Source organism: Solanum pennellii, chromosome 3 (assembly GCF_001406875.1).
Source record: "Solanum pennellii chromosome 3, SPENNV200".
Classification (NCBI taxonomy): domain Eukaryota; kingdom Viridiplantae; phylum Streptophyta; class Magnoliopsida; order Solanales; family Solanaceae; genus Solanum; species Solanum pennellii.
This window is the reverse complement of record NC_028639.1, coordinates 31,602,301-31,617,943: the sequence shown is the minus strand read 5'-3', so window position 1 is coordinate 31,617,943 and position 15,643 is coordinate 31,602,301. Positions and strand designations below refer to the sequence as shown.

Genomic DNA, 15,643 nt, shown 5'->3' with positions numbered 1-15,643 from the left:
ACAACATTTATAACCTAAAATTCTTTTTTGCATATACCAATTTTCATCAATCCAATGTGCAGTAACAGTCAAATAATCGTTACCGTTTATACTACGACCCATATCAGAAGTAATAGCTATTTTACAAGTATTATAATAAAATAAACTACGAAGATATTGAAAATGTTGTGCATGATAATCAAATACATCTTTTTTTATTGTATTTCTAGCAAAACCTTTAAATTTTGGATTATATACAATTTGGATATAATGTATAAAACCGAGATTTTTAGCAAAACTAAATGGCAAACTCATAACACATATCATTTTAGCTAGTTCTTCAAGATCTTTTTCTCTACTATATGAAAGTGTAAACTAGAGCCAGAAACATTTGACGGATTTAATTGTGTTTGTACCGCCTACTCCTTCATTTTTAGGAAGGGGATACCGTTTTTTTAGCTTTCGCTACCGCTTTAGCATGCAAAAATTCATTTTTACAACAAGACATTAAATGACTACTCAATTGTCTCGTCCACCAGATTTACCAACAGTTTTATGATTTAATCTATGTTTACATTTATTACAAATAGCTTGTGTTTTATCTTCGTTTTGTGTCATAAATTGCCAAACAACTGATTTTTTAGCACGTTTTACCTTAGGCCTAGGATGTACGGGGGGAACAGGGGCAGGACAACGAAAGGGAGCGGGACTGGGAGTATTAGTAGTCGTAGGTGGCTCAGTTTCATCATCATCATCATCATCAAAAGTAGGCGTATCAGTATAATTATCAATATCATTATCATTATCATTATCACTAGGCAAATCCTCAACAAAATTACCAAAGCGACGTTGTAAATGTTCATGATAAGGATCTAATCCTGAATTACTATCAATATTAAAAACTGTATCATCAACATGTGTATAATCATCCGTATTTATTCTTAATATAGTAGATTTTTTAGTTTTTGATTTAGAAGAACTACCGGTTTTTGCATTATCGAAGGATGTAAAGTTACACATATTTTTTACACGCTCTAATGCACTTTTTTTCCCCTTTCCTTTTTGAACAATATTTTTATCGAAATCCATATTAAAATATTAAACGTGAGATTATATATAATACGAAAAATGTAATGCAAATAATAAATCACAAAATAAATAGATAAATATTTAAATATAAATGAAATGTAAAATAAAAGTTGGAACGAATGTACCGAACGTCTACTTAAAAAATTAGACGTTTATGACCGCCGAAAGCCGAACGTGGAAAGTTGAAAGTTGAATCTTGAAGCTCCAAATCTAATTTCCAAATACCGAATAAGGAAACACCAGAATTTAAGATATTATATATTAGAGAATTAGAGATTAGAGAGTAGAGAGCTGAGAGAGTAGAAGATGAATAGATGATTTTGTGATTTAAAAGAATGAAATGTAGGGGTATTTATAAGTAAAAAAAATGGATTAAAGTGTAATTTTTAAAACTTTAGGGTATTAAAAAAGTTGAGGATGGGGTAGGACTCCTATTGGCTGAAATTTGGGTCAAATAGCCGTTGGGGGGCCCACTAGCCGTTACCCAACAGTTATAAATGGATATATTTTTTTTAAAAAAAATTGACCGGAACGGATCGGTAATTTCCGAAATCGGGAGGGACCGGTAAATCTCGGTTTCCATCCTGTTACCTGTCTCGGAACCGAAACGAACCGGTCTATACCGGGATTAACCGGTACCGAACCAGTACCGGATCGGACCGGTAACCGGGAATTATCGGTTCCGCTGCCAGCCATAGGTACAACATCAGTCTCCAACATATTCCTTAATAGCTACAATGAAATTTCACTCTTCCCCACATTAACACACGCTGCAATAATCACAGTACAAGTAGCCGTACTCTTCACCAACAAATCATCAAAAACTCGCCTCACTGACCCTACATCTCCACCCTTCGAGTAAAAATCGATCAAAGACATCCCTACATACACAATGATGAATTATGTATATAGCATTATATATACCTTTCTTAAACATTCTATATGAACTTAATGGGGAACTGATCTGAGAGGGATGTTTGTGTTTTGGGATGAAGTGATCTGAGAGAAAGGGATAATGGGGAAGATGATTGAGGCCGGATTTGGGTAAAATCAAAAAATGATTGCGTATTCGGAACTGATCGCGCATGATGGGGAGAGATGGAGTTATTGGGGGAAGATGATTGTGTATTGGTTGAGATGGGGGTGGATAGTTATTGGGTAACCGTATAATAGGGAATTAATTAAAATCAAATCCCTATTATTTAAATATTGTTTTTTAAAAGGTAACTATATAATGTGAATTTTAATTAGTATTTAATTAATAATAGTTTATTATTTATATTAAAAGCTTTAAAAGGTAATTGATTAATCACTAAAAATTTAAAGAGTTTGGTTTATAAAAGGTAAGTGAATAAATAAAAGTAATTATTTAAACATATTAATTATTATTTAATAATAAATTATTTTTAAAAAAATTAATATATTATTAATTGATATGGTATAACTTGATAATAATATATTATAAGTAGTTTTTTTTTGAAGAGTATGAATTAATTTTTTGAATTAATATATTATTAATTGATATGCTATAACTTGATAATATGCTATAAGTAGTTTATTTTTAAAGAGTATGAATTAATTTTTTTTAATTAATATATAATTAATTGATATGCTATAACTTGATAATAATATGCTATAAGTAGTTTATTTTTAAAGAGTGTGATTATAACTTAATAATTATCATCTTAAATGTGTGTGTATTTTAATTTTACTTTGAGTAATATCCACGCATCACACGGGCATTAATAAGAAAAACTTGCTAGCAATAGCCAACCAACAATCTTTTCACGCTTTTGCACATCAAAATTCAAATTACATTTCTGTACAACACACTCCTCTCTGTCATTGCTCAATGCTGCAGAAATTCTCACTTCAGTGCCAAAAACAGCAAACACAGAATGCTGGGAGTACCAACGACGCCACTTGCATTCTTTACTTTTGCTCAAATCTGTCCCTGAGGTGTGTGTTCTATTGAGTCCAAACTCCTTTTGTATGGTCAAATCACCAGTTATTGCTCGATGATAAGCCCCCCTAACATGGTGCTTATTGGAGACCCAAGAACCAACTCCTTTGAAAGCTACAAAAACCTGTCTCATTGTATCTTAAAGAGGGTCTTCAATTTCATGACAAGTCTCCAATCCTCAACTGAGAGGTCTTTCTGTAAAAGGTAAAGAAGCAGGCAGCGGTAAGCAAAGCTAGATATTTGCTCAAACAAAAGAACTTCACCCAAAACTCTACATACCCGGAAATTGGCCTTGAGTATGTCAATAGACCTCCTTGAAATTTTGCTGACAAGCTCATCTTCCATTTCAAAATGCCTACCAAACATCTTTTGTTGCTCCTCAGGGTTAAATCCAACTATCTGTAAACATGTGCAGGGAGTGAGACATCATGTGTATATAAGCAATGATCAAATCAATTGCTTAGAATTCTTGAAAAAGGTTATTGTACAGTGATGATACATAAAACAGATATTGGGAATCAAAGAGAAACTACTACTCACTGATGCTACATTCTACAAACGAGTAATAAAGAGAGAACATAGATCAAAATTCTAGCAAATCCATGACAAAATTTACAAAGTCTCAACCACTTCATACCTTAATGGCCACCCTTTGGCCTTTCTTTGCAGAGTCAACAGGCTTATGGTTGTTCTCAATGGATGCAATACGACCAATATCAATGAACTCCTTTTGAGGAATACATATAGGAGATCCAATCTGTTCAAATTAAGTTCAGCACAGTGAGGACCAGAATATATATGAAATTTTCTGCAGTCTATGAATGATTATAGAAAAGAGAATTGACGAGTGCCACAAATTGTAGAGTGCTACTATTGCCAGCATAAACAGTGGAAAGCTTAAATCAAGGTAACCCCTTCAACTTAAATCATGGCAACAAACAATATATCGAAATACGTGTGGAGAAAGGTTAAACTAGAAAGAACGTATGTTACACGCTCCAATCAATTTTTTTTTTAACATTGATGAAGTACACACTCCAATCAAATTATGCAGGAATATCTAACTACAACTAACTAAAGAGACATAAGAGCAAGCAAAAAAAAGACTTGAACTCTGTTAAATGCTCATCAAGCAAAAGGTCTGAAGGAAGCATGACAGAATTTATAATGGACGAAAAATTGGAAACAGGATGAGTATATGAAATCTGCCTCTGAACTTAAACAAGTTCTTACGGATTAAATTATGTAAATAAAACAAAGTAAAAACCTTGTCTTGGAGATACAAAATCATGGTGTAAATGAAGAATGTTGAAAACCTTTTGAAAGCAGCGAACTAAATGATGATAATAACCAGTAGAAAAGCTTAATTGTAATCATAACCGACAAAATCTCTGATAGAACCTTATTAGATAATCAAGATTCCCAATTATAAGAAAGAACTACAGAGAGAACAGATACATGCAAACATAAATTTCAGAAGTGTAAGCAGTTTAGTAAAAAGGAAAAGATTTTGTAAATACACTAGAGAGAAACTCCAAGTAATTCAATAGTATATTAGTAGTTTTTGATAAGAAAGCTTATATATTACTTTAAAATTAATAAAACAAGATGTTGACAGGTCTTGCAGCTACTAAGCTTTCAAAAGGGCGGCGCCCACCTGCGCTTTGTGCAGAATAGAAAACACCAATTCTTGAAAATCACTAAGCATAGTTTCACCAAACAAATAAGGAAAAGTTTACACAGATACCGACCCATGTACTGGCTGACATGTTATATTGCAGTTTGGGATCCTTCCCCACCACTTACCTAGGCCTTCCTCTAGGGGCAAAATACAAGTCTACTGGAATATAGAGTGGACTTGTAAAAACGATTAAGAAAAGGCTGGTTACTTGAAAAAGGCAATATCTTTCTATGGGTGGTAGACTTGCTCTAATCAATAGTTTCATGGACAGTATTCCCACTTACTTCATGCCATTGTTTCCTGTGACTGGTAAGGTATTGAAGAAGCTAGACAAAATCAGAAGGAACTCCCTTTGGGAGAGTAACAGTGAAGGACACAAGTTTCACCTTAATAATGATCTTAAGTCATTAGCCAAAGCCACAAGGAGGTCTGGGTATCAAGGACCTAGTCAAGCACCACAAGAGTTTGTTGTTCACATGGCTTTGGAGATATGGAATGGAGAACAATAGCTTATGGAAGGAAGTGATTGCAGCCAAACATGGTAAGTCAAGTCACTGGTGTACTAAGCAAAGCAGAACTCCATATGGAGTTCGGCCATGGAAACATGTAAGTAGCTATGGGAGGAATTTCATAAAGAAGTCTCATTCAACGTTGGAAATTGCCTGAAAGTAAAATTCTAGAAGGATAGGTGGTTAGAGCACTCCAATTTTAGAGAAACATATCTATCACCTTTCCTGATAGCATGAGACCGTGACTCTACAGTTGCACAAAATAGAGAAGGCAATCAGTGGAGTCCCCTCTTCAGAAGAAACATGAATGACCGGGAACTTGAGAACCTTTTTGACTTGATGTGTTATCTGGAAGGCTTCAAATGAAGACTTAGGCTGCTGCTGCATTAAAGCTGTGGTCCTAATGCAAAGGAATACATAGTACACTTGGATGTAAATTGCTAGATGCTTAGAATGGAATTTTAGACTCTTAGCATAGAAAGTATTTTGGAGGACAAAACTCCCAACAAAAGTGATTTGCTTTAGCTGATTGGCTCTAAAAAATGCATGTCTGACACAGGACAACCTCTGCAGGAAATGTTTCCAGTTAGTTAACAAATACTACTTATGTCAGGAAAGCTTAGAATCAGTCAACCATCGATTCTAGGTCTGTGTGGTAGCTGCAGACATGTGGCATATGTTTCAAGCTCTTTTCAGCCTCAAATGAGTGATGCCGGAGAACATCAACGTTGCTGTTGAGAGCTGGAGCCTTTGGAAAGCTGATTGGCCTATCAGGAACACCTGGATGTTGAATCCATCTTGTATATTTTGGTGCCTTTAAACTGAAAGAAATAATAAAATGTTTTGGAGTGTCAAACTCCAAACCACTTGCTAAAGTTGTTTTTCAAGATTTTGTGAGTTCCCTTACATTAGACTAGCCCTTAACATGATTGTTCCCTTTTTGGTGTTTGGTTAGCTCCTCGACCCTTTCATAGCATCTTGTATAGGAGCTATCACATCTATTTTGTATCCATGGCATCTTCTTGATGGCAACCAATGAACAACTTACTTTATCAACAAAAAGAAAATATTGATTGTCCATAAGTTTGTTTTCTCAGGACAGCTATGTCTCAAACAAGGTTATACATAAAGAAGTTAACAAAATGAGAAATCAATGTGAGTATTCCAGACACTTTCTCCAACCTAATGGAAGCATGAAATTACAGAAAATCCGATAATATCAGCACAACCCATTAAATATTATCTTTTCTTATTTCTATTACTGATGTACACAAAAGCTAGTTTTCCCGAATGAAATGCAAAGATTCCATTATCTTTAATTTTTCCTTTTTTTTATAATTAAGTTGGTGAATGAGATCAATGAATATAAGACAGTAGATAAGATAAGTTAATACCCTTACAATGCCTTCAAGAACATCAACTCCCAGAACAATTGGATCCTTCTTGTTGAAGACACAATTCGGTACGATCTTGAGCACACATGGGAAGACTGCTTCTTCAGCAACTTCCTTCTTTTTTTCTTCCTTGATAGTGTCAATGTAGGCTTTAAACTGATCAAATAGATGATATATAATATCAGCCATAAAAACCTTGACACCAAGTTCATCTGAAAGTTCCCGAGCTTCCTGTGTCACTTTAACATCAAAGGCCAAAATGGTTGCATACTCTTTCTTCTTCTCAAGCATAACACTAGCTTTCATGACATCCTTTTTATGCACAGGACCTATGCCAATACCACTGACAGGTATGCTTACTTCTGGGGTCTTCAAAAATTCCAGCAAAGCTTCCAATGATCCAAGTGTAGATGCTTGAACATATACTCCCTCTCCACTTTTGTCGATCCTGCTCATCACTGACTTCATATCTTCCATAGCTGCTTCTTTGATGTCTTCCACATCATCATCAGGCCCCACAACATATAGACTAGTTCCAGCAATTGCATGCTCAAAACCCTGAACAAGAATAAAAAGAACCAAGGGGGAAAAGGAGAATTCTCTCAGTCTCAGTTATTCATGGAAAACCACCACGAAATCAATAGCCATATAGTGAATAGTGACATCACACATCAGTAGCAGAAAATATCAACACTCATGCAAGGGACTGAAGGTTATGGCTCGCCAGTTGGACTTCCAAGTAAAATTTCACTGAAGTAACAAACTAAACAAGAACAACCATTGGATTTCTTACAACTATTCCAAGTCAAAATAGGATGGTATTTGTACAGATATTCCAACAGAATTTTTCTCAAAGTTATCACAAAATATCCGATTTAGGAAATCACAGATTCTGAACAGAATTGACATGCTCAGGGACATCATGAACAGAAGAAAAAGAAAAGAAGAGACTACATGTGCCAAAATTAGAATAACCTCCCAATGCTCTTGCACAAATTTCACCATATTTGTTGAACATGAGACATCAAGTGCATTGATTGGTTCCTGACAAGAAAAAATAGAAAAAAGGAAAGAGGTGTACGTGCAAAGAGATGCTCCTCCACTTAATATTTTTCGTGCAATTACGAAGATTCCTCCAAATCTTTACAAAAAATTATTTAACTTCCAACAATAATCAGGACTCAAAAGCTATGTCCAGTAGATCACACTCTACTCTTGATTGATCCTAGAAAAACTAATGCTAATTTTTTTTTAATTAATTGAAATTAGGAACCCAAACATAGCATCATCTGATTTTAACAACAAATTAATCTAAGATTCAAAATACATACATTTTCTAACAACAGATCAGTCAAAAAATAAAATCCAATTCTGAGTCTCTGCATTAAGTGTCATACCAAATAAACTTCCTAAGCTTGATCCTAAGACTGACCAAACTGAGCTCACGGATTTACAAGTAGTTGATAATACCTGGGCGGTTATCTTTATACCCTGGGCAGCCTTGATTTTCTTATGATGCAAATATGTTCCCTGAAAGGATTTTGACCGAATAAGAGAAGGCACTTTCATCAGTACGCCATTAGATAAATCACATATCAGATCAATTCAAAGAAATAACATGACAAACACTTCATTCTTAAGATTTTTTTTCATGCTCCATTGACCACAAGGTCCAAAAGTACAAAATATAATTAGGACATAACTGAACCTGCAGACTTGTGTCCCACGTTCAGAAAATTAAATAAGTACTGTGGATCTCTTGATTGTGGGAAAAGCATATGTTAACAGGGGCAGTTGGAATTTGAACACAAATCTGGAAACCTCACACCAAATTTCTGATCTTCTGTTTCTTTTGTTCAGAGAAAATTCAAAGTGGCAAAAACCAAGTGTCTATGTATATCAGCAACCTAGGATTAATGTAGCAGCTCAACATTTGTCAATGAAAGCATCCACAAGCTTGAAATGATCTACATATCTCAAAAGACGGGTGCAAAATAAACCAGGGTACAGGTTCTGTTAAAAGAAGGGACCAAAAGAACAACTGACATCAGAAACTAACTTTCAATACAGCCACATAACTCTTGAGCTAGAACCCCCACACACAAAGTAAACCTTTAATTTTTGTGCGCCACATTTGGCGTTGAGGAAACTAATATAGCACAGTGTGGTATCTTGACAAGCCAAGACTAGACATTACCAGCATATGATCTACGTTAGAGTTCAAACAGGGCTACTGTTGTAGTAAAGAATACTTTTTAGAGGAGTAGGTTTCTTAGATAGATTTGATAGGACACCTGTAATTGTTTTTGGGCTTTTTATTGGCTGTGGGTGTCTCCTCTGTAAATATGGCTTTTGCACAGCCCTAGTGCTTCCAATAGCACTGTTACCAGTTCCAAAATAATAGGACTGAACACTTGTAACATATTATTATTTTAGCCCATCCATTATTACTTCTCCAGACTCATCAAGCACCCTCCTCTTTTCACTCCTTTTACTTTTCATGGTACATACTGGACAGATAACTTCCTTATTGTTTTTATAATTGTATAAGGAGTTGAGCTAACAACAACTGCTACTACTCAATATCATGCAAGTCGGGGAAAATTTAGAGAGTTGAACTGAGGGGTAAGAAAAAAAAATTGATAAGTAGGTTAGAGATGTTTTAATGCAAAACCAGTAACCTGGAGTGCCTAAAGGAACATGTAGTTACCTTTACTCGGAGTTCCTTCATGGGGTGAGGCGTTAGTAGTGCTCTGATTGTGGTAACGATGGGTCCCTACACACAAAACAACGCAGGGAAAGAGGAAATTTACTATTTCAAGACAAATCACCACACTGGAGGATGTGAACATAGCAACAAAGTAAGGGCTCCCTAAAGACAAAAGTAATGGACATAAAAGGAGACTTCCATGCCTGCATGCCACAAACGACAATCTGATCTCCTTCATGAAGAACACCATTAACCAAAACCACGTCAATAGTCGTTCCATGCCCTTCAACAACCTTAACCTCCAACACCGTGCACTGCCAAAGAGTAACAACAGTTAATCATCCCATATTGAGAATATCTATTTAACTGATAATGATATCATGTGAATATCATACCTGAACCACATTGCTGTAAGTAAGCCTCTCAATCATTGTCTTTTGTGTCCATTGAACAAGTAACAACAGCATGTCAGGAATACCCTCACCACTGATGCATTAATAAGATCCACAAAATGAACATGTTTACTTAACATCAACAGTCTCACGAAGTGCTAGATGAACGCCCAAGGAAAAAAGAGAGGAATAACACACCTAATAGCACTAGTTGGTACAATACTGAAACTGTCCTTCCCCATTTCTTTGTTTTTATAGTACAATTCTGTATTTATGCCCTGTTCCTTGAACTGGGTAACAATCTGCAACAATTAAACAGAATCCAATTGAGATAAGGTACACAAATTGAGGAATGGTCAACTCAAGGAGTTATTAAAACCTGAGTAAGCCTCGTATTATATTCAAATTGAACATCTTTGGACTGTTGTTTCATCGCCTTCACAATGGGAGCATTTTTGCAAACTTTCCATCCATAAAGCCTATCCACCTGCATTGCAATAGGATCAATGAAACAAATTAAACAACAGGAAATAAAAGAATACAATAAGAGTAACACCATTGAAAAGTGCATCAACATAGATTATCTTCACCTTATTCAGAGCAACAATAAATTCTGTGTTCCTCATCTTAAGAAGATTAAGTGACTCTATGGTCTGTGGTTCTAGTCCATGCATGATGTCAACAACCAAAATTGCAATATCACATAAGCCTGAACCTCGAGAACGCAGATTCGTGAAAGATTCATGTCCAGGAGTGTCGATGACCAACAAACCAGGGACCTTCAGCTTCGCATCAGCTTTGAGCTCCTTAGTTCTCTCACGTATATTCTCAGCTGGAAAGTAAGTGGCACCTATCTGCTGAGTAATCCCTCCAGCTTCACCTTCTTGAACATTGGTGCCTCGTATGCAATCAAGTAGCTTGGTTTTACCAGTATCAACATGCCCCATAATACAGCAAATAGGAGACCGGAGATTGTCTTCATTCTGGTTAGGAGCACCAGGTTCTTCAGGACTGCCTTTCTGCTTATTTTGCTCTACATTCCTATCCTCAGGCTCACCCTTCCTACTTCGGTCATTCTTCAGTGGACCTGTTACAGTTGCAGCAGTTTTTTGAGTAGGAATCACCGACTTGGCAGCAACAGGCAGAGTCGCTGCACCATGAACAGCTGAACTTGCAACCTTAATCTCTTTCTTAGTTATAGGCTGCGGTTCTGAATCTACCTCGTCATCTTCAAAAGCACTCTTACCAGGCAGTTTCAGATCAGCATCATCCCAACTTTTTGCATCCCATTCTTCATCATCTTCCTCTTCTTCTTCAACTTCATTTTCTTCTGCATCAGCTATTTCTGACTTTTCCTCGGTAATTGTCGAATCCACATCCTCAACTTTCTCAGTTTCCACAGAATCAACCTCTGACACAATCTCCTGATGATGTTCTTTAACTTCTGATATTTCAATAGACTCTTCCTGCGTTTTGTCATTAGCCTGAGCTTGTGGTTTTGACTTCTTCGTTTGATAAATTGGCCGTTTGGTTGTCTCTTTCTTATTCTCCCCAGTGGGGAGTGTCCCACCATTAGCAAGAAATTGTTTCCTCATTGCTTCTAATCTTCGAGCTTCTTCCTTTTGCTTTCCTGTAAGCAGTTTCCCCTCTTGTTTCTTCTTCAAGAGCTTTTCCTTTTCTCTCTCCTTTTTCAAACGTTTCTTCTCTTCTGCAAGTTTTTCTAGCTCTTCCTGAAGACGCCGTTCCTCTTCTTCCTTCCTTAACTTCTCCTCCTCTTCCCTCTTCTTCCTTTCTTCAGTTTCCTTCATCTTTTTGAGTCTCTCTTGCATCTCCCTAACCTGCTTTGACTGTTTCTTATCAGCCAATTTCCCTTTTGCGTCATTTTTTGTTTCTTCCTGCTTTTCCTCTACACTAGAGGCAGCAGCAGCTGCCTTTTTTTCTTTTTCCTTCTCCTTCTTCTTTTTCTTCTTCTTTGCAGCAGCAGACTCCATAGCTCCTTCTTCAATTGCTTCCTTATCAGCAGCAGCATCACCTAGTTGAGGCTGCAATTGGCCTTTCTCCTCTTGTGCAAGAGAAGAAGGAGTAGGTGCAGATGTAGCTGGTGGCCCTTCACCAATTTCTGCCAGAATTTTGTCAATGTCATCCTCCTCTTGAGCCGTTCTACCACTCTTTTTCTTCTTAGATTTATTATCTTTTGACTCCAGCTGAGTCTGTACTTTCTCTTCAGACGGTGCAGGAGCAGCTTCTTCACCAAGTTCTGCTAGAATCTTGTCAATCTCATCCTCATCTTCTTGAACTGTACGACCACCCTTTTTCTTCTTGGTTTTATTCTTAGAAGTTTCTGGTACATCTCTTTGCTGCTTTTTGCTTTCATCATCATCAGCTTCTTCTTCAGGGTTAACCGCTTGGCTAGCTTGTTCTGGTTCATCTTCTTCCTTAACAGCAATTTTTTTCTTCTTCTTAGATGACTTCTTTTTACCTGCAAAAATAAGTTCTGGCGCATCATCCTCTTCAACTGTCTCTGTCTCAAACTTAGAAACAGAAGTATCTGCCTCCTCTTCTTCATCAAGAAGCGCGACACTAAATGAATTGCCAATAGTCTTCCCCATACCACCAGCAACGACAGGCTCTATATCTTCCTCGGACTCTTCATCACCAATTGTATCAAAAACTGTAGAAAACACACTAGCACGGGCTTTTCCCTGCTTTGACTTGTTCAGTTTCCCAGAGAAGGGGGCAATGCCTTCATCCTCTTGATCATTATCCCTTGTTAAATCCTCTCCATAATTAGAGGCACCCTTCTTCCCCTTTTTAGCTTTTTTCTTCCCACCAAGTATTACTTTTTCTTCCAGAACGACAGGTTCCTCTGTCGCAACAGTGTATTCATCATCATCAATTACCACATTCTTCTTCCTTGACTTACCACCACCCTGCTTGGCCGGCTTCTTTCTCTCATCATCATCAAGTACTGTATCTTCCTGAACTGTAGGTTCTTCAGTCTGGACAGAGTACTCATCATCGTCAATCACTCGATTCTTCTTCTTGGACTTCCCTCCTCCACCGCCGTGCTTGGGAGGTTCAGGGTTCTCTTCTGTTGTCTTCTTTCTCCCCATTGAACTTCACTGCTAGTTTCGGCAGATGTATGTGTAGTATTACTTTAACCAATCAAAAACCCTACACCAAAAATCAACACACACATTCAACACAACAAACCTAATTTCACTTTCCAAAAAAATAATTTGGACATTATTTTATATGTCCACTTTCCAGAAAATAATGATATAAACAAACCTATTGTTTCAGGTTTAAATCTAAATATTCTAAATGAATTATTTAAAAAAACAATTATATCTAGTACTAGGTCAATTGTCCGAGCTCCGCACAAGTGTGAACTATCCCAATTTGGTCACATCTTATTATATTTGTAGTGTAGTTGTTAGAAGTAGTGTTAATGCAGAAGCTTAACTAATTATCATTTTGTTTCTTAGGTTTTTGGATATACGTCTAAGAGAATATTGATGTTAAGGCTTTTAATTTGCATTGGTTGAGTTTGAGTATGAGTAAGTCGGGTTAATTTATATTTCATTCCTTATAAATTTGTATGTACATCCTTAACGAATTGTATTTTTCATCTAATTCTTAATAGCAACATATTTCGTAAGATATCATATTATTGATCTAACAAGAGTGTGTTCAACCTTGGCATCTAGTTGATTAATACATTTCGAGTATTCTGTGTGTTACACCAATCTTAAATCCACACCGATATTTATTCGTTTTTTTTTAATGTTGTTTATCTTGTATCTAATTTTGTAGATATAGTCGAAGGCGACATATAATTTTTCGTTGGTTTATATTGTTTGTTCGTAAGTTGTAGCACACTGTTGACTAAAATACGAACATAGTTAGCATGACAACTTTTGTTGGCTTTGACATGCCACTCAACAACGTGCATTGTATGCAAAGTTATAGATCATGTGGCTCTGTCTAAAACGTTGTCATTATGCAGACCTTAACAACAATTACCTATTGTATGATATAGATGACTCATCCAATGGTGAGGGACAAAAAAAATCACAATGATTTGTGGTGTGAGCAGTTATAGTGATGTGCACATTATATTATATATCGTTGTTTATCAACTTGAATTAGTGGACCGCATATTCTCTATCATAGGTGACTTCAATAGAATTGTAATACGTTATTAATAACAATAATAAATTGCTGGTCAATCTCCTATTACGTAGACTTTCATGCGCGCTAGTATTGAATTACGTATTCCTACCTCTGACCGAAGCTCTAGTCATCTTTAGGTGTCATAAATGTAATCAAATTTATTTTTCCACAATAGACATCTACATATCTATTCATTATAAGCCCAACTTCAATTCATTGTATTGACACAATTACTGTTTAAAAGTATCCTAATGTCTAAAGAAATTTCCATATCAACAAATAATAAATACCACATCAACTTCTAAAGGAATTTCCAACAGTACTTTCATATACTCTGAAGTAAAAGGAAAATCATTAAGAAGGTTCTATTTTCTCATTCCCTTTTTTATCACCTTTTTTTATCAACTTATATACCAATTTCTATTTTCAATTTCTTCATTTTTAGTGGTTAATCTTCATTGTTTTTTTTATTTGAGCCTATTACAACTCTGATGCGTTTTATCGCCTCTCATAATTCGCCCTGCATGTTGAGTTTACACCAAAGACAAAATGACATATCCAAACTAATAATATTTTCAATATCACATTACCCAGACACATATTCTGAAACTGAAATCAGACAACAATAATATTATTGTCCTTTGCTAACCTCTGATTCATATCCATGTGTTTGACATACCATCCCCATTAAGTTTATCTATAATCATTTGTCAGGTCATTCGTTAGTATTTGGTATATAATTTTAAATTGTATAAGTTACGGACTTTCAAAGTACGTATTCATAAAAAGATTATCATTTTTTTGAATTGATTATATCGTATATAACCTAACATATGGTTGTATTTAGAGGCATTTGCATCTTATCTCCATCATGAATCCACATTTGTACGGTTAGTCATTTGAAAAGTTTTTTCTGTAATTTTTTTCTCGTAAGAATATGTTGTAATAGCTATACTTAGTGGTAAATGGTATACCTACTCACTTTCCAATGGACACATATTCAAGAAGGTTTCTTTGTAAATAATATGTTTAATGAATCTTTGGTCTCTTGTGTCCTTGCCCGGATTGAGGATTGTCAATCCTTCTCTTGTTGTTACACGTGATACTGTGAAATATGATTGTCCATGTGTGAATACCTCTATTTTGGAAGATACAATCCAACTTTATGAATAGTTTGTCTTTGAATTTTATTAATTTTTCATAGTGTAATAAGGTGTTAAAGGAAGTTGGCTTCTATTGATCTTGAATGATCACTTCATTTGGAGACATAATAATTATGGGTATTGTGACTCTTGTGAAGAGGTTCTTATCAGAGATGATGTTAGTATTAACAGATCTTACCAATATGCGTGATAATTAATTTTATACCATTGCAGAACACTATGTTTGGTTTAGTTCAGAAGCAACTTGTTCGTGCAAAATTTTAATGATAAACAACTCATTCTTGCAGGACAAACTCGTCATCGAAAAGGAATGAATCATGAAATAAAGGCATCATGGAAAATAAGATCCCCATTAATAAAAAAATAAAAAAAAACACATTAAGGGTGATTGAAGATTGTCAACCAAGGACCTTGACTCAAGGAATTGCCTAAATGAAGAATCTCAGAAAGCATAAATCAAGGAAATTCTTTATTTATATGACTTAAATGTTAAGTAAGTCCACGTTTAAGTCTAGTTTGAATTCACAAAGTATGTGTCTAGAGTAGTATCGAGTCATTTATGTATTTCTGAGCTAACCGACATGATT

The 15,643-nt window shown here is 35.7% G+C and overlaps 1 protein-coding gene across 2 annotated transcripts; it reads right to left on the bottom strand.

Moving 5' to 3' along the window:
* Positions 1 to 2,810: 2,810 nt before the first annotated feature.
* Positions 2,811 to 13,091, bottom strand: LOC107014401 (eukaryotic translation initiation factor 5B-like). Of its 2 annotated transcripts, none has more exons than XM_015214294.2 (11): positions 10,308 to 13,091; positions 10,097 to 10,204; positions 9,916 to 10,019; positions 9,721 to 9,811; positions 9,529 to 9,639; positions 9,326 to 9,391; positions 8,086 to 8,145; positions 6,622 to 7,173; positions 3,669 to 3,788; positions 3,311 to 3,430; positions 2,811 to 3,226 (listed from the first exon to the last, which is right to left on the bottom strand). In XM_015214294.2, the coding sequence occupies exons 1-11, from the start codon at positions 12,828 to 12,830 to the stop codon at positions 3,161 to 3,163; spliced, it is 3,921 nt and encodes a 1,306-aa protein (XP_015069780.1). In that variant the 5' UTR covers positions 12,831 to 13,091; the 3' UTR covers positions 2,811 to 3,160. The 2 variants fall into 2 exon arrangements, with proteins under 2 accessions (XP_015069780.1, XP_015069779.1); XM_015214293.2 differs by having other exon boundaries at positions 6,616 to 7,173; positions 10,308 to 13,090.
* Between the last annotated feature and the right edge of the window lie 2,552 nt (positions 13,092 to 15,643).